The 18459-nt window shown below is 46.2% G+C and overlaps 1 protein-coding gene across 1 annotated transcript in view; it reads left to right on the forward strand.

Annotated features, from left to right (window-relative positions):
* The window catches only part of EML6 (EMAP like 6), a 748837-nt gene that overhangs the window by 481371 nt on the left and 249007 nt on the right, over positions 1–18459 (forward strand). Inside the window, exon 16 of the mRNA XM_086927650.1 lies at positions 17616–17709. Coding sequence (XP_086783776.1) covers positions 17616–17709 — 94 coding nt within the window. The remainder of the gene's footprint in view (positions 1–17615; positions 17710–18459) is intronic.

The following is an 18459-nucleotide window of genomic DNA, read 5'->3' on the forward strand; positions in this document are numbered from 1 at the left end:
CAGATAAAGGAAGGGTGCCCGAGATCTCAAAAATTAGCTTTGGCACCCCTAATCGCCTTCCCCACGTTTCCGTCCAGGATGTCTCCCCGTTCATGGTAAATCACCGTACCCAAGTAGGGCAAACGTCTCTCTTCCCAGTTCACCCCTTCTGTAGATGGCGGGCATTCTCTGCCTCCGCGAGTCGGGAATAGGCACGACTTCGTCCAGTTGACTTTCAACCCTGCTACCCCGCTTAGGGCTCTCAGCAGTGATTTTGCTCCCCGCAGGGCCTCCCCCATATCTGCCAAAAACATTAATAGGTCGTCCGCATAAAGTGCGATACGGTGGATCTGCCCATATACGTCCAATCCCTGGAATGCTTGCCCCAAGCGGGCATGCGCTGCTAGAGGTTCCACCGCCATAGCGAACAACAATGGGGAAAGGGGCCGCCCTGGCACGTGCCCCTACCCACTTTACATGCCTCGGAGATCACCCCTCCCGTTCGCACTCTGGCCGTGGCGTCTTTGTACAACAAGGCCGTCCAGCTCACAAAATCCTGCCACAGCCCCATCCGTTGCATGACATGGAAGAGGTAATCCCTCTCCAGACTATCGAAAGCCTTTTCGATGTCTACAGCAAACACCGCTGCGGTATCTACTTCATAGGTGTCGGCCTCCAGAACATGTAGGAGCCATTGTATATTAAGCGCTGTGTTGCGGGCGACGATGAACCCGGACTGATCAGCATGGATCAACGTGGACATGTGGGGCAGCAGCCGGGCCGCTAGGATTTTGCTCAGGATTTCGTAATCCAGATTTAGCATGGATAAAGGGCGATATGCCGTTCTATCTCATGGCTGCTTTCCTGGCTTCAATAACAGGATTATGATCGCCTCCCTGGTGGATTCCGGCAGCCGCCCCAACCGTTTGCCTCGTTATAGAGTTATGCCAAACGAGGTGCCAAGAGGTCGATGTAGGTGAGATAGAATTCCACCGGAAAGCCGTCGGATCCCGGCGTTTTATTCTGTGCCATGCTTTTAATGGCTACTCGCACTTCCCGCACCTCGATGGTCCGTCCCAGTTGTTTTGCATCCTCATCTCCTAATTCTGGTAACTCCAACCCTCCCATGAAGGCCTGTAAGTCTTCCTCTGATGGAAGCACCCTACTACGCTAGAGCTCTGTATAGTAATCCAAAAACAGCTCATTTATTCCGTGCTGGTCAAAGTGGGCCGGCACAGACTGATCTCTCAATTCCAATATAACAGAGCCGCGCCTAGCCGGATTAGCCAACCAGGCCAGAAGGGCTCCTGACTTATCCCGCTCTGAATGTGCCCGTGCGAGGTAGGCTTTGTAGTCAAAGCATCGTAGGTGCTCTACCGCCGTTGCTACTGCTTCCCTAACTGTTAATAACTCATCTTGCTTATCTGGCCGTTCGATACGTTCTAATTCCAGGGCACGCAATCGCTCATCATCTCTTTTGATGTCTTGTAGTTATGACTTCCGGGCCCCTGATGCCGCCGAAATACAACTCCCTCGCACTACTGACTTATAGACGTCCCATTCAGTGGTCATCGATCCCGTAGTCCCTGTATTAAGTTGAAAATAGTCCTCAATGGCCGTAGTTATAGCGGTTCAGAATACTTGATCCTCAAGAGCTTCTGGTCGCAGTCTCCAGGTAGGAATTCTGGGGCGCAGCCGCGACCACCTCAACTGGACCATCAGTGGGTTATGGTCAGAAATAGTGTGAGTTAGATACTCGCTGTTGGTAATTTCCCCATGCACTTCAGCGGAGCATAGGAATGCATCCAGGCGGACATGTAATTCATGGAGGGCGGAGAAAAAGGAGTAATCCCTATCTAAAGGGGGCTGTACCCTCCAAGTGTAAATCAACTCCCAAGTCTGCTGCCAGGTAGAGCGCGTCTCTGCCAGTTTACCCGCTGGTGCATTTGGTAAGGGTGGGTGTGAGCGATCTAGATCGATGTTAGTGACACAATTAAAATCGCCCCCAATAGTAGAGGCCCTACTAAAGCTGGTGCCAATTTATGGGATAACAATGAGAAAAAGGCTGGCTGATCCACGTTAGGCGCATATAAACACCCAAGTGTTAAGTCCCGACCACCTAGCTTCCCCCGAAGTACCACGTATCTGCCCTCTGGATCAACTAACGGTGAGGTGCACTGAAAGGGAACTCCAGCTCTTACCCATATTAAGACCCCCCTCGCATATGCCGAGTATGTAGTGTAGTAAACTTGACCCCTCCAGCGGCGCTGAAGCGCCTTCCCTTCCTTTGCAGTCTCCTGGAGAAATGCAATTTGTATCCCCCTATGTGTCAAGAAGGAGTGCATCTTATGTCGCCTATGCATAGTATGCATGCCCCGCACATTCCATGTGAGACATGTGTATCCTAATGTGGGTCTCATTGCTGTAGATCCTGTTCCATCTCATCGCCCCCCCTGACACTCCTAGGTCCCCCGAAACCAGCCCCACAAGCAGAACAATTCAAACATCCCCAACTCCCCCGCCCCAGGACAGGCATCCAACGCGGCATCCCCATCCAAACAATAGGCACGTAGAAAGTCCAATCAGTTCAGGCTACTTGGAGCTCCAAGTTAATATTCTCAGAAGTCCCCCCAAGCCCCTCCCCACTCCCATGCGAACATATCCCCCTACCCTGGTCCCCCCCTTCAATTTCGCTGCCCTTTCCATCAGTCCACGCCACCCTCCTCCATCAGGCACCCAGACCAGGGCCCATCAGGCCACCCCAATACCGCACAACTTCAGGCTGGTCATGCATCTGTTCAGTCAGCCAAACACCCCATCTGCCGTTTGTAGAGTGACGATTGGTAAGTCCGTCTCCGAGAGCCCGTGGACGCTGCTGGAACTGGGGCTCTGCTCTCCACTTCTCGTATGCTCCGAAGTGTTGCTGGTTGGGCCAACCGCTCCCTGGCTGATGACCGCCACTGCCAAAACCGCCTTGTCTCGTCACCATTCTGCTGGGGGGCTTGGACGCTGCCTTGATAAAGCGGCCGGGGATCGACGCGGAGGCGATGTCGCAGTTGGTGATCTCCCTCCAGACTCGCCACGAGTTTCTAGCCAATCCCAGGAGGCTTGAGGCGTGAGGAATAAGTGCGTATTCCCATCAGCAGTGACCCGCAACCTAGCCAGGAATAGCATTGCATAAGGAAGGTGCAAGACCTCAATTTCCGCTTCACCGACATAAAGGAAGCTCTTTGGCGCTGCACGTCCCTGGTGTAGTCTGGAAAAATCATTACATTACTGTTGCCGATTCTCAGATTTTGTAACTCCCTGGTTCTCTGGAGGATGTAGTCGCGGTCATGGTAGTGTAGGAGCCTCACCATCATCGGGCGTGGCGGGCCCCTGGCTTTGGAGGTCGTGCCGAAACCCTATGCGCTCGCTCCTGCGCGTAGAAGGAAGAGAGACCTTCAGGCGCCACCTCCGCTTTTATCCAAGTCTCCAGAAACTGCACAGCGTCGAATCCTTCCTCACGCTCCAGAATCCCTACAATGCGGAGATTATTAGGTCTGGAGTGCCCTTCGCTGTCCTCTGCTCTCACCTCCAGCACGCGGACCTTCTGCACCACCTCATTGAGCTGCGTTCGCAAGGCATCAACCGTGTCCGGAATGTCCTGCATGGTCAGTTCGTGAGACGCCACTCGTTCCCTGAGTTTCCGATGGTCATCTTTCAGTAGGGAGAGGTCAGATTCGATAGAGTCCATTCGTTTCTCCAGGGCCTCCCTCGATGCCATGATGGCCTGCATAAAGTCGCCCAAGGAAGGGTCTCGCGGATGCGTGGCAGCACTACCTTCCGGCACCAATTCTTCGTCCCCATAGCGTGTCCCGGGTCATCCAGTCGCAGGGCCTCAAAAGCCTTCTTTTTCCTCACTCTGCCAATGTTGGGTAGGTCAGTGAGTGTCCGGCCCCTCAGCACCTCCTCCGTCGCCGCGTTACTGGGCCTCTGCGTCAATGTTTAATGCGGCAGGAGCACCTTTTCAGAGGCTCTCGTGGAGCGGCCAATTCATGGAGCGCCGCAGTCCCCCTCCGACCGTAGAACTCCTATAGCTGGTGGCACATGGGGTCTGTCTTCCGCTCTTCCTCGCTGCGCATGGGAGCCCAGTCCCTGTCTCTCAGGGAGCCCCGATGGGGCCGATGCGCCGTTCGGAAGGTGCCGCTGCTCAGGTACTCCAGTCTCACCAGTAAAGCAGGAGGCCCCCTCCGTCCGTCACCGTTATTCGCTCCTCACATCCTCAGCTTCGGGGGGGGGGTCTTCCTGGTTCCTCAGTAGGCCACCGCCTGTGGGTTCTTCTCTCTAGGGCAGTTCCACGTGTCCCCACTAGTCCCCTTGACAAGTTTGCAGTTAGCAGTGGACGGCCAGTGTCCGTGGTCGCGCTCTCCTGTCGACATGGAACTGCAGTGGTTATCACCCCTTTTGGCCCTCACGCTGCCCCCCAAGCACCTTAACAATGTGCCTCGAGGTACGGCGCGGGCGCCGCCATTTTGAAGTCAGGCACTTCACTGCCTGGTCATTTGTGGGGCTCCCCTGTCAATTCTATTTGTCCCCTACTCTGCGGGCCCGTGGGGGCAAGTGTCCTCTCCTACCGACTGTGTCGCCATTCCTCAGCGGTCACTCCTGTGGCTGGTGGGAGCCTCGGTCAGACGCTCTCCTCTTGCGCTCCGGCCACCATTTTTTCCCCGAGTGATTCAGGCTGCCCCGCGCTCGGTAAAAAGTGCTCTCTCGTCGCGGGGGGTCCTGAATTCGCGTTCACTCCCTGTTGGCTCGGGCTCTATGGCATCAGCTGCCCGTTCCGAGCTCGGGGGACCAGAAAAGCTTTCAGGATGTCTGCGGGAGTAGGGCGGCCGCGGAGGAGCTCCGAGGTCCGCTGCCGCCTATATCGGCGTCCAAGCCACGTCCCCTTTAAAAAGTACATTATGTATAAAATATTAAACATAAATTACATATGAGATAATTGTAAAATAATTTCAATTTATTTTGAATTAACTCTTAATTACTACACATTACTGTACAAAATGAGAGGCAACAGGTCCCCTAGCTGCCATTGTTTGTTCAAATTAAACAATGTACATTAATTTTAAAAATGTATATATTTTATCTACATATATATGTATAATATATATATATATATATACAAGTGTAATGGTTTACATACATTTTAAAAAGTAAATATATACTTACCTACGAAGTAAAGGTTCCAAGGGCGTGTTATTTTTTTAAGTGTTATTATCCCAGGTTTTATTCAATACCTCCAGAATCTGTATACAGATTCTATTTAGATTAATAAATGGTGCATGTCATTTTGATCAGTTTGTCAATAATATTTCAGTATGCTTTCCCTTCCAAGACACTGATCACAAAGGTTCTCAACAAGCTGAAGCAGCAAGGTCATCAATCCTAGTTGCTCCAAATTGTGCACTTCTGTGGTGGTTCCTACATCTTGAGTCTCTCCATTAGACCACATATGAAATTGTCAAGCTCCAAGGTTCCTCCACCAGAATGGCATTAATTGACCTTGTAGATTTGGCCCCTGGCTACCTCCAAAATGACATGTTTGAAATACCATTGACTGCACACATATACTTGAGGGTATGAACATCCTTCCATTACATCACCCTATTGGCCAGATGTACGACCATTTTGAATTGTGACTCGCAAATTGCGAAAAAATAGGGAGTCGCAATTTGCGGTCGCAATTCCAAATGTACAACAGTGTCAGAGACACTGTTAGCGATTCCCAATGGGGTCCCAAAATGCGAGGCTCATCAATATTCATGAGGGACTCGCATTTTGCAACCCCGTTGAGAGTGGCTGCCCCCCCCCCCCCGCCCCCAGGGATGGTGGCCTGCTGGGCTCAATAGACCACCATGTCTGGGACTGCTCCTTAAAGGAAAAAGGGATGCATTTAAAAAAAAAAAAATGTTACATTTTTTAAGGGCAGGCAGTGGCCCCATGGGGACCCCTTCCCATTTGCGACTGCATTACCACCTACTTGAAGTAGGTGGTAAATTGCGACTGTTCGCATTTAAATTGCGACTCGCTAAATAGCGTTTGTAACTGGCCCTGTAGGGTTTTTACATGCGAAAACGGATCGCAGATCTGTTTGCACATGCAAAAAAAGGTCGTACATCTGGCCCAAGGTCTTTGTGTGAAAAAAAGTTGTTCACCTGATGCCTTTAGAAGTTTGTGGATCCTAGGAGATATATTGAATAGTCAGTACAGCCATATCTTCTCTTTTTTGCCAATTCTAGCTGGCAGTCATCTTTCATGAAAGGCCAGCCCATTTTTTCTTTTGGACTATTCCTGTGATTAGGGATCTCTGAGATGACTGTCTGTATGCGAATTGTTTGTTATGGATCCCGCACTCCTGGTAGTTATTTCAAATTTAGTTGTTAAACAAATGTAACACAGTCGTTGGTGCAATGAATGGTAATCTTGCTGGGCTTCCAAGATCAAGATATATCACCATAAAAATATGTATCCTGTAACACAAGATGCATTCCATCCATGCACTGCTATGGTGGATTTGTCATTTTTTAGCCGGATGTTACTTTTATGTTCCACAATTCTGGTCTTTATTTTTCTTTGGGTTTTGCCTACGTATGAGAGGCCACAGGGGCATCTCAACAAGTAGATAACATTTGAGGTGTCGCATGTTCCAGATACCTTCAATTTTATAGGCCTAGAACATAAAAGTAACATCCGGCTAAAAAATGACAAATCCACCATAGCAGTACATTTTAATGAGGCAAAACACAACGTAAGCCAACTCAAATTCTGCATACTTGAAAAAGTGGCAACCCTGCCGGGCCGAGATAACAACAGCCACTTACTACGCAGAGAAACCTTCTGGATAGACTACTTATGCACCCTCCAGCCGAAAGGACTCAATGAAAGACTGGATCTTCATTGTTATTTATAATATGGACATGTTTGAATCTAATGTATTTCAGCTCGCATTACAAGACGAAGTTGTCTAAATTTTTTGAATATGATATTTTACGTACGTTTTGCTATGCACATACAACATGTTTACACTGTATGTATATTACTCTTTTACTGATACATCCCCACTTGTGTGTTTTCCAATTTACACTTTCAGACTTATATCCATATGCACCCGAGTTCCCAACTAGCGATATAGTCTGTCTTTCTTGTTTACTCCTGTAAACACACGCCGTTTCCTTAGCGCCGTCCACAACCATAGAGAATACAGAGCGCCACCCGCTTACGTTCGGAAACCATGGTAACACACAGCGAACGACCTATATACCATAGAGCGCTCCCGTATAGAGCGCTGCACGCCGAGATTAGCGAGGGAAGCTCCACGGCTCCAGTACCCCGGTAAGACACTATTGGCATTTTTTTGGACATAGAAACGAGACATTCGTGTCACGTAATGTATTTACAACCAGATTTCATTTACCTTGTTGCAGCTAAACACCGTGAATGAAAAATTCCATGCATTAAGGTCAGTGCCCAATCATTGGGTCTCTATTTTTGTTTTTACACCAGCTTAATAGGAGCGCCCTATTTTTATAAAAAACACTTATGATTTCTTCACGAACCACAATAGTTTCACTACAGCATGTGGGGTAGCACTTATGTAACATGTTGATATAAAAGCGTGTTTCATACAGAGATTGTTTTATTTGGATACTGACTAAGACCTATGATTAATGTTTCTAGAGTTTATGAAGTCCCCTGAGGAAGGGCGATACGCTTGAAATGCATTGGGCAATACTAGCAACGTGAAAAAATGTTTTTGAGACATGGAATATGTTGAACAGTCATGAATACAATGATATGTTTCGAACAAAATACTATTGACAAATAAATGAATTATCAAACATCAAAGAAAGATTTGCACGCAAATTTATGAAAGTTTGAAAAGGAGTGCATGGATGGAATGCATCTTGTGTTACAGGATACATATTTTTATGATGACTGTCTGTATCCCATTCAAGAGACCACCACTATGATGGGAATTATATTTTGTCCCATCAGACTTGATGAGCTCCCCTTTTAAACAAGTGCATAAACGTTCTCTCTAACAACATCCTTGAAAGCTACCTTTCTTATTACTATCACCTCAGCCCATACAGCCAGTGGAATCCAGCCTTTATGACTGATAAACTATGTTTTTCGAGAATAAAGTATGTTTGAGAACGCAAAGGATTGACTTATTATACAATAAGGAATTTTTTTTTCAATAATAACCTCATATTTTGCACTACACTACCATGTCTCAGAAGCTAGTGCTAAAGTCAGCACATCATCTGTGATGGTTTTGATCTGAAAAGCGAGAGCCAACAAGGGGATCCCTTGACTCCTCTTTGTAAATGTAGCATAGGAACATTGACATCCTATGTTTGACAGAGTAAGCAAATACATAAGTGTATCTCTTTCACTAATGAATTGGACCCCTTGGGAGAGAACACAACACCACAATTGTGGATTTATGGTTTTCGTGTTCTCATTTAAAGGTATCACATATTCTGTCACTCTTATACTGAATTATGCCACAGAAAAGTAGCCTTCTTGAATGGTTGAGTAGGTAATGAAGTGTTTGGGTCATTGCTGATAGGCTGTTTTATTTAAATGAGCAAGAAACTTAACAAAAGGAGGTTCCTCCACAAAAAATTATTATACGTTGGTGGGCGCACTAAACCAACAATTAGGTGGTTTATTGGAAAATATTGGATAGCAACTAAAATCGCGAATGTGTGAGTAGATACATGACTTGTTTCCTTTAAATTCAAAATGTTTAACAAAATTTAATAATTGGGGAAAGAGGCAGTGCAATAAGCAAAATCCCTTTATGTCTCCCCCACATCAGCAATAGAGAGATGTTGAGCAACCAAAACATTATGATGTCATTACAAGTATATATGGAGGAGCCACATTGGTAACCTCCTTTTTTATTGCTTTTACTGGCAACAGACAAGCACTCTTCCCAGCCAGGGCATTCCTTGGTTACTACCTTCCGGTTTACACTGTTTTGACCTTTCCTTGCCATCTAATCCTCGGGAGATTTTTTCTTCTTTTGCCCATTCCCTTATTTTATTTCTATTTTATTTTTCCTCCCAAACATGTTCTATCTCTCTACCACACCCTTAGCAATGCATGTTTAATCTTCATTTTTGCCTCCACTGTTTTTCTTTCCTTGCGCTGTCAAACAACTTCCCTTTTCTGCCTGCACCATACCCCAACATGCTTCCTTATCCTTAAACACAGCTTTGTGTTAAGTTGTGCTGCAGCTTCCATGTACCTCTACGTACTCTGTTGTCTTCACAATTGCCCTTCATGCCCCATTCACATCACCAAAGGGCTGCCCATGTTTGTGTCCATTGTGACGCATGATGCAACAGCCATTTGCACTTGCATGGGTGCCGTAGTAACTAGTCTCAGGTCCTACTTTGTGGCACGTGCAGTCATCTCTTTCTTCCGCTGCAACATTTATCTTACATGACTGTCCCGCCATTTTGATTCAGATAGCGCATTTCACCCTGCCTCCTTTCTTCAGCAGAATTAAGAATAATAATCCAAGGGCATATTGACAAATATTTGATCAACAGGGGGCTATTTGTATTCCAGTTAGCTGAAAACACAAGTAAATAAATAAATAAAAAGTACATTAGAAATACAGAAGGTTTTTCATTTGAAGAAAAAAAAAACAGAAGGAAGATATTTGGAATGATTCAAGAGATTTAAGGTAACCGGAGGGAATTAATGTAGTCCTTCAACTAAACCGCTGTATTGCTCTTATTCTAACCCTAAAGGTCACCCACCTCAAATTTGCTTTACGTCTAACATAAACATTGCACCCTTAAATATAATTTACATTTCATGAAGATACAGAGGTATTAATAATTGAACGCACTGTTCAGAAGAGAATTTCTGTGTTAAAATGTAGATTGGTTGCCAAGACGGCTAGATTTATGTCCTTCATTAAAATAGTTTGTATTCACCCAGAATATTACTGTTGCTGTATTCTTTTGATCTTAATCTAGAATTTGTGAAAGCCACTCACCTTGTAAGTTGAATTTACATTCTCCAGTATCTACAGTAGAAAGTGATAATAAAGATTTTGTCGGATTCAAAATGATTGGGAAACTTTTGTTTATTGACATCTAATCTCTGCATGCCAAGTTCGAATGAAATGGATACCTTAAGCCATGTTTTATGGAAATGCTGAAGGGTTTGGTTTCTTCTTTTGGTTGGAAGTCTTTAATTGAGTTCATTTAGAGTTGACATTATCACTACAGAGCTCTTGTAATGTGATATTCACCAAGTTGTCCCAGGGATTACTCAGCTTCGTTGATGGGAGAGAATAGTTCAAATTGTAGCTAAGTCGCTTAACAGTGGCTGTAAAGGTAATATTTTGACTGTCAAAATCTAGTTCAATAGGTTTTCCTTTTTTTCCCTGATTTGAGTGCATGTGCATCTGTTCCCCTTTTCTTTATCAAAGAAAATGGTTGCTCATGTCTCATCAATCTATCAACATTGGATAGTTGAGTTGAATTGTAATAAATTGCAGATGTGTTACTGTCTTTGTTGTTATGATATCATTGTGTGGATCCAACAGTAGGCGTTTCAGTATGATAGGTTTGATTATTTGTAAAACTCCTACATTTTGAATTTAAAAAAGCTATTGTCGTACAAATCAAATTTCAAGGTAACTAAACTGATTTCCTTTCCACCTTTGTTCTCAATCCTTCTTCTGAGCAGAGATGTCTCTTAACATCCTTGATGCTAAAAAAGCACCTAATACTATTTAGAACATGATTTGACAATACCAGCAGATCAGTTACAGCAGATTGTAACTGAAAGGGCCTCTTCATTCAATTGTGGCTAACTAGCACCACATCCCTTGAGTATTGCTGTAATTTGTGTCTTTCCAGGTAACAAAGTACCTGTATATAGGGTTTAACACAGTGTTATAAAAATCCACCCTTGAAGGCCTATTTACCTTTAGCATATGCTTTTTACAATAAATTCTTATTTGTCATAATATTTCGAGATGATGATATCACCATTTTGTCATCATAGCCATCCAGGCCTACTGTATTGAGCATAATCTTTCCCACTAGGCAAACTGTGCAATAACAGCCTTCTTTTCAGTGGAAGCACACACCTTTTGCACAATCAAACCAATCAAACACCTGTAGAAAGGCAAATGATAATTTGGATGTAGCCAAAGCCCTCCTCACAGAAGTGCTTTTTAAAGCTCTTTATCTGACCTGGGCTGTAAGCCAGACCTAAAAAATAAATAACCCCAGGAAATCAAGAATCTGCGGAATCTTCGGTGCCCTCATGTTTTCACATCACTTGATGACATCATCTATTCATTTGACTTCACTCACCACTCTGTGTGGATGACTCTGATTTCTTGTCATTTTCCTCACACCGCCAGGAACGGATATCGGATTGTACCACAGCCGTGTGTCACTGGATGTTGAACTCATGAATGAGAGTTTCCTGTACTTTCCCTCCTCCTCTGTGACTCCTGCTCTTCCTTTCTCAGTCCACTTCCCTGACTTCACAGCCCTGCCAGAAACCCTGGTGTTCTCCTTGGCCCTTCTATACTGATGCTCAACACTGTAGTGTCCTGCTGGACACATATGTGTGTTCTAACATGGAGCTGTTGTCCTGCCATTCACCGAGGGCTGGTCTTACCCCCTCCTCACACCCATCCAATGCAGGCGTCACCGATCAGGTGACCCTGTCAATAAAAGGGCCACGGTGAATGTGATTGTGCCCAGATATAGTACTGTTACTCTGGTGTCTGTATCCTTCATTAATCTAGCATGTGTGCCTGGAGCCCACTACACCACATTGGCGACGAAGATTCTGACCCATGCCTTGCTGCCTCGCAGTTTTTCTCCGCGATTGAGGAGGATATCAGGATTAGCATTGTCGCTGCAGCCTGAGAGAAGGAGTAGCAGGAGAGAACAGAGACTGTTCCCCTCCAATCCCTCACTGTGACTGCTGCCATCTATCCGGTGTGAGGGCGGACAAGTGAAAGAAGCGAAAAGCAGCACTATTGGTAAGACGCCAACAAAGAACGCGCCTTGACCTCCAGGAATAACAAGTCCGTAGGCTGCCGGACCCTGCCGTCATCTGTCCCGGCGAGAGAAGAGGGCAGGAGTACCTCTCAACAATGTAGAGACAAGTCCCCAGTGAGACACGCATATAAACCCCTAACCCATAGAAGCTGCCACCTGCTATAAACTGACCTCGCAGGTCTGTACCCTCTGCAACACATACTTTCTGAGAACCAGAGAGGCACAGCGACCTGGAGAGTGGCGCCATGCATGCCAGCTGCCTGCCACCTACTGCGCCCCCGACTATCATCTGCTGGCAAGTGAAGGAGGACGCGAGACCAGCAGCTGATCTATCTGCACCATGACGTGACATCGGTGGTACAGCAGGGATCGTGCTGCGATGTATCCTGGCATTCAGCTGGTGATGGAGATACCCGCCTGTGAGGGAGTAAGCCCTGCTTTTGACCATGCTGAAATGTCCATGTCCTCCAGTGTGCCCAGGCAGTAGCATCCCTGATTCCCTATGGGGAAAGCACCGAGAGAGAGTGCCCAGCAGAAGTGTTGCAGCAGCACCACCAGGCGACTGACCACTATTTCCGCACATTGCGGTTGGAGAGCTGTGACTGCCCAGGTCCATGTGTCTAAAAGGGGCAGTGTGTGCATCAGTGGAATGGATTGAATTGGTGCTAGACAATAAAGCGAAAGCTCTATGGCAGCAGAACAAACACTCATGATATGTACAAGCCACCCTGCATCAATAAGAGTCTGCATTGCCCGCGACATCAACCTAAGCAGCAGAGACTGAGAGTGAGGCCCACTGCACATATATGTACTGCCTGCAGTGGCATAATCAGCAAGGGTGAGGGGTCTGGGTGGGAGGCTCAAGGCTCATGCCTCTGCCCCGAATGGCTGCCATTGGAAGAATGTCAGTGCAAACATTATCAACACAAGCCAGTTGTGCAGCCACATTACTCCACAGAAACTGAGCCACTCTGCCATCTGTCATGCTGTGGAGAAGACTGTAGCCAAGACTGGCAGAGAGAGTGCTGCATGCCCCCTGGTGGTGAACGGCCTCCACCACGTGCTGCCTCCGCAAGGGAGGAGAAACGGACTGTCTCTCTCTGAAAAGAGGAGGAGAGCATTGTGTGCCCCTGGTGGCAACTATTCCCACTGCACGAGTGAAGACGCAGGCATACAGGGTGCCAGCAGAGAGCATCCTTGAAGAGATTTTATGTATGTCAAGGAAGAGCCGGATTGCTTGCCAGGTACCTGCAAAAGAGACGCCACAGTTAATGCCAGGAGGAGGCAGTACTCCCCACCAAGGAAAAGACAAAGGCTGTCTGCCATCCACCCTATGACACTATTGCAGCACAATCCGTGCTCCCCAGAGAGAAGAGGGGAGGAAAGGCCCAGTGTGGCCTGAATGCAGGTAGGAGACTGTTTACACCCCAACTGCAAGTAGCACCTCCCGCAGCGGCCAGACTAGTCATGGGGTGCCGCCACACTGAATAAAGACTGATCCGCCCATTGACCAATTAGATTCATGAGGCGTGTCTCACGCCCTTCTAGTGGCAAGCTGCCACCAGCGCAACAAGAAGAGGAGTAGACGCCCAGTCTTACATAGTGGACAGGACCTGTGAGAGGTCCATGACGGGAGAAGATGCATAGTCCTATGAACAACATGGGACTGGCAAGAGGTCCATGTGAAGAGAACCAAAGACATGTGGCCTGGCACACAACAAAAGAAGAGAACATGTGTGATGCGTGGCAGGATGCCACATTACAAGCAAGAACTGATAAAGGAGACAAGTGTGTATCAAGAACTGTCACACTGAAAAAGGATGTGTGACCAGACTTGTCACACTGAAGAACTTGACGACCACAGATGTGCAGAAGAAGTGATCAAAAGTGAGAAGACTCAGGACTCGTGCCACTACCAGAGAGTGCACCCACCGACACAAGCAAGCCATGAGGTACAACGATGTCACTGGGCACAGCCCACCGGGAGAACCGAAAGTAAGCTGCCTGCAAGCGCGAGCTGCGTATCTACCCCACGCTGCCCAGTGCGACTGTCCAGAACTCTGGCTGCTTGATGAAGATGTTGTAAATAGAGGGGTTCGACCCATGTGGTCAGTGGGACCTGGGTAATACGTTGAGATATATGAAGGGGTCCCAGACCAAACACACAACAAATACTTAATTTTCACCTAATTATTTGGATAGAATCAACACAAAAATAATGGTGGACAGTGTTTTTATTATCACTGCACCAAAAAAAACCTACATTGGTTATGCATTCGCTAGTATAGTACACAAAATTCAAGTGCGCCCACAGAGGAAGGGGGAAGGAGTGCAAGGGAAGGGGTGTATTTCAATTAGTTAACATCACTAATCAAAAAAATCATTAAGCACAAATCCACAACTGAAACCATCATTATCATTGATCCATATGTAGGAGATCAAGAAAAAACACATGTTAAACAGAACATATCACATGAGACAGAAACTCCCGTGATGATTATTATTATCAATCTTGGGTTAAGGAGTTCGTATGAGTAGATGATGGTCTACGTTTCGACCCAAAGGTGTAGGACAATGGATCCTTACTCGCGGGTCTTCATCAGGACGTGAGGGGGGGGGTGAAGGAAGAAGTGGGGCTGTGTCCTGACAAGGCAGGTAGAAAGGCCACAGGCCCGCTGGGCGTGTTGCGTCTCCAGGCGGGGCCCCGTTCCGGTTACTATTAGTGGTGTCTTATTAATAATAAGGTGTAGATCACCCCGTCTTGATGTCAAGGCAGGATATGTTCATTATGTTCGTATTTCTCAAATACCCCAGGCGTTCGTCCGAAGGGGATTGCGAAACACTCTCATGGAGGGAGCAGTCACAGCGCGTCTCCTTGAAAGTAGTTGAAACCTCCGTGGCCTGTGCGTCCCAATAGTGGATCAGGCACATCCGACCGCTATCCGTGGTCGGTCAGAGCGGAGCCAGCGTCAGCGCGTGTCTACCTGGAACCAGCGGCCTTTCTACCTGCCTTGTCAGGACACAGCCCCACTTCTTCCTACACCTTTGGGTCGAAACGTAGACCATCATCTACTCATACGAACTCCTTAACCCAAGATTGATAATAATAATCATCACGGGAGTTTCTGTCTCATGTGATATGTTCTGTTTAACATGTGTTTTTTCTTGATCTCCTACATATGGATCAATGATAATGATGGTTTCAGTTGTGGATTTGTGCTTAATGATTTTTTTGATTAGTGATGTTAACTAATTGAAATACACCCCTTCCCTTGCACTCCTTCCCCCTTCCTCTGTGGGCGCACTTGAATTTGGTGTACTATACTAGCGAATGCATAACCAATGTAGGTTTTTTTTGGTGCAGTGATAATAAAAACACTGTCCACCATTATTTTTGTGTTGATTCTATCCAAATAATTAGGTGAAAATTAAGTAAATGCTTGATGAAGATGGCATTCCCGCTAGCAACCGCACACGCCAAAGGTGAAGAACAGCACCAGCAAACACACCGAACTATGTGGATGCGAGGTCCCTGCAAGCTGTACTCCCTGCAAGCCCTAGTCACCTATTGTACAGTTTGTCTAATGGCAACAGCGTCATCATGCCATGTATATCACCCTTGCCACCGACGGAGCATCTCACTACCAGGGTGGAGCCTTACACTCACAAACTTTCATGAGACCAAGAAGGCAGTCCTGGCACTGTGGGCGACCAATTGTCCAGAGACTATCTGCTGGCCCCGCCTGCACCTGGGTCCTGTGGGTGAGCACACCCGACCATATGTTGCCTACCACAAATTATTTGGCTGTGTCTCTGTTGGTGAGCCTGCATGGGCCCGCATGCGGCCCACATGCAGCCCACATGCAGCTCAGCACAATCCATGTGGTCCCGTGGCGACGCATTGGAAAGGGCTTCAAAGGGATTCCTGCACAAAAGATGGTATGGAAGCTGCTGCACCGCCAAGTCCCGGGATGCACCGGGTCTCAGAGGAAGACGTAAAAATATTGTCGATCCCATCCCAGTCCTAATAGTTGTCCTTCACGGAGTCAGGACACCCCAAGAGTAAGCTCTGCAGCGCACCTCCACCCATGCTCCTGATGCACCCCAAGTTTGAACTTTTGACACCAACCGCATCACGGCGAGAGCAGACAGGATCGACCAACATTGCATGGGTGGACTTTAACCCCACGAACATGCTGTCAAAGGATCCGGACTCCACCTGCACAGTGTTTGTGCCTAGAGTAATTTGGTTAAAGTATGGATGTATGCAGTGATGCCTGGTGCTCCCCGCTGCACCTGTCTATTTGTCCAGTTCTGCCCTGCGGACTGCCTCTTGAGGCTGAGACTCAGAGGTGTCTAATCTGTTCTCATTCTTACAGTTTGGACTTTGTTTTGTTTTTCAATAAAGTATAGAAGGAATGTACTGTGTTGCTGAGCACATACGTGTGTTCTAACACGTAGCTGTTTTCCCGCCACTCCCCGAGGGATGGCCTTACACCCACCTCACACCCATCCAAAACAGGTGTCATTGGTAATGTGACCCTGTCAATAAAAGGGCTCGAGTGCACATGCTTGTGACCCGTCCTTCCTTTATCTAGCATGTGGGCCTAGGACCCACAACACCACAGACCCCACTAATAAAAAAGTAGTAATTTTGACAGAAAGATTTTTGAATTTGTAAGTGTACTTATTGTATGTGGCCAGCCTCTGATCATTATCCTATATTGTTTGTGAATAGCACTTGATCCTTTTAGTGGTTTTGTAATTGCATTGTGCTGGTATTGAGCTTTTTGGTGTAGAATTTTTTCTGACATTCTCATCATCTAGGGATTGCAACCATTATATAGCTTGCATATTCAGGGGTCCTTCTTTCGCTACTATCTTTTTGACACGTTTCAATGTGTTGTGTAATTTCTATGATGTAACCTACCTTTTATACTGTAAATATATTTATATATTCTTGAGTTTTATATTAAAGAGTTGTGTATCCTCAAGTTAGGATTGGCATTGATATCTTTACAGCACTTGTTGTAATTGTGTGGTAGTGTACTGAGACTTGGCCTAGACCACCACTTTGCCTTGAGCTATGCCTGCACTGCTTATCCATGTGTATACAGAGAGTCAGGAAGGCGTAATGAGGGTACCTTTCTGGAGCAGATCTAGAACCAAGAGGCCTGCTTGTTTGGGCCCCTGGCTTCTCACCTTTTTAAAGTGCAGTGTTGATTGGTTTCTGCGGACCCCAGAGAAAAAGTTTGGCCCCTTCCTGAAGGACAATCCTACCTGTTAACATGTCAGAACATGTAGGGACAGCTCATTAAGCTCTGACTCACAGTAGGGAATATACCTTTGTCATCACAAATGTCATGAATGTTAGTACAGACCTTTCTGGCCCAATTGGCACATGTCTAATTCCTTGTGTTATTCTTTTAGATTGGTTGACTGCAACAGTGTAACTTCCATGCAAGTATGTTCCTTGTGCTGTAACAGCCATCTTACATGAAATAATGAATACGACTTTATATGTTTTTCATGTTTCAGCGGATGGAAAGTGTTTGGCTTCTGTTGGGTTAGATGACAATCACACTATTGTGCTGTGGGACTGGAGAAAAGGAGAAAAGATAGCAACTACAAGGTATGAGAAATGTGTATCTTTACATATTAGACACTGACAGAACCATGTGAAACTGGGCTTTTGTTAATTTAATAAAACTGTAACTACTTTCGTCCAATTTTTCTGTCTGTCAGATATGCCACTTATTCATAGGTGGTCTGTGTCAGAAATGAGGGCCTTGCTAGGGAAGATTGATAAATAAAGACTGCAGACCGCACTGGTTGTTGAAAATTAATCTAGAGTACAGCTATGGACCATTAAACCTCCCTTATGTTTTTTTCTTTTGCCGATAGTGCGTGTACTGGAATGTGTACTGGAATGTGTACTGGAATGTGTACTGGAATGCTTGCAAGAAATCCGAGTCCTTCATTCATTTTCATGCTGTGCTTCATAGGAACAGTCACTCCCATACCGTTTGTATGCACCAGAATTACATATATCACAGTAACAGCTTCCGATATTTAGGCCCTCAAATCATGGATGTTATCGCTTAGAATATGAACTGTTGCATACCTAACCTTCCAAGATGTCCTCCTGTAAGTAAACACCTTCTTTCACTGTTTTCTCTCTTCCTTATGTGCTGGAATGCTTTAAGTGCTGTGATTAGTTTCTGCTTCTTGGTTGTGTGCACACTGCAGACACCGGATAGCTGTGAATGTATTTGTTATGCTATTGCCAGTGGCACTTATGTTCCTCTAAGTGATAACCTATTGGATTGGATTGGAGAGTATCATTAAAAAAAAAGATTACCCAGCAGTAAATAGCTAGTGT

Source organism: Lissotriton vulgaris, chromosome 6 (genome assembly GCF_964263255.1).
Source record: "Lissotriton vulgaris chromosome 6, aLisVul1.2, whole genome shotgun sequence".
In the NCBI taxonomy this organism is placed as follows: Eukaryota; Metazoa; Chordata; class Amphibia; order Caudata; family Salamandridae; genus Lissotriton; species Lissotriton vulgaris.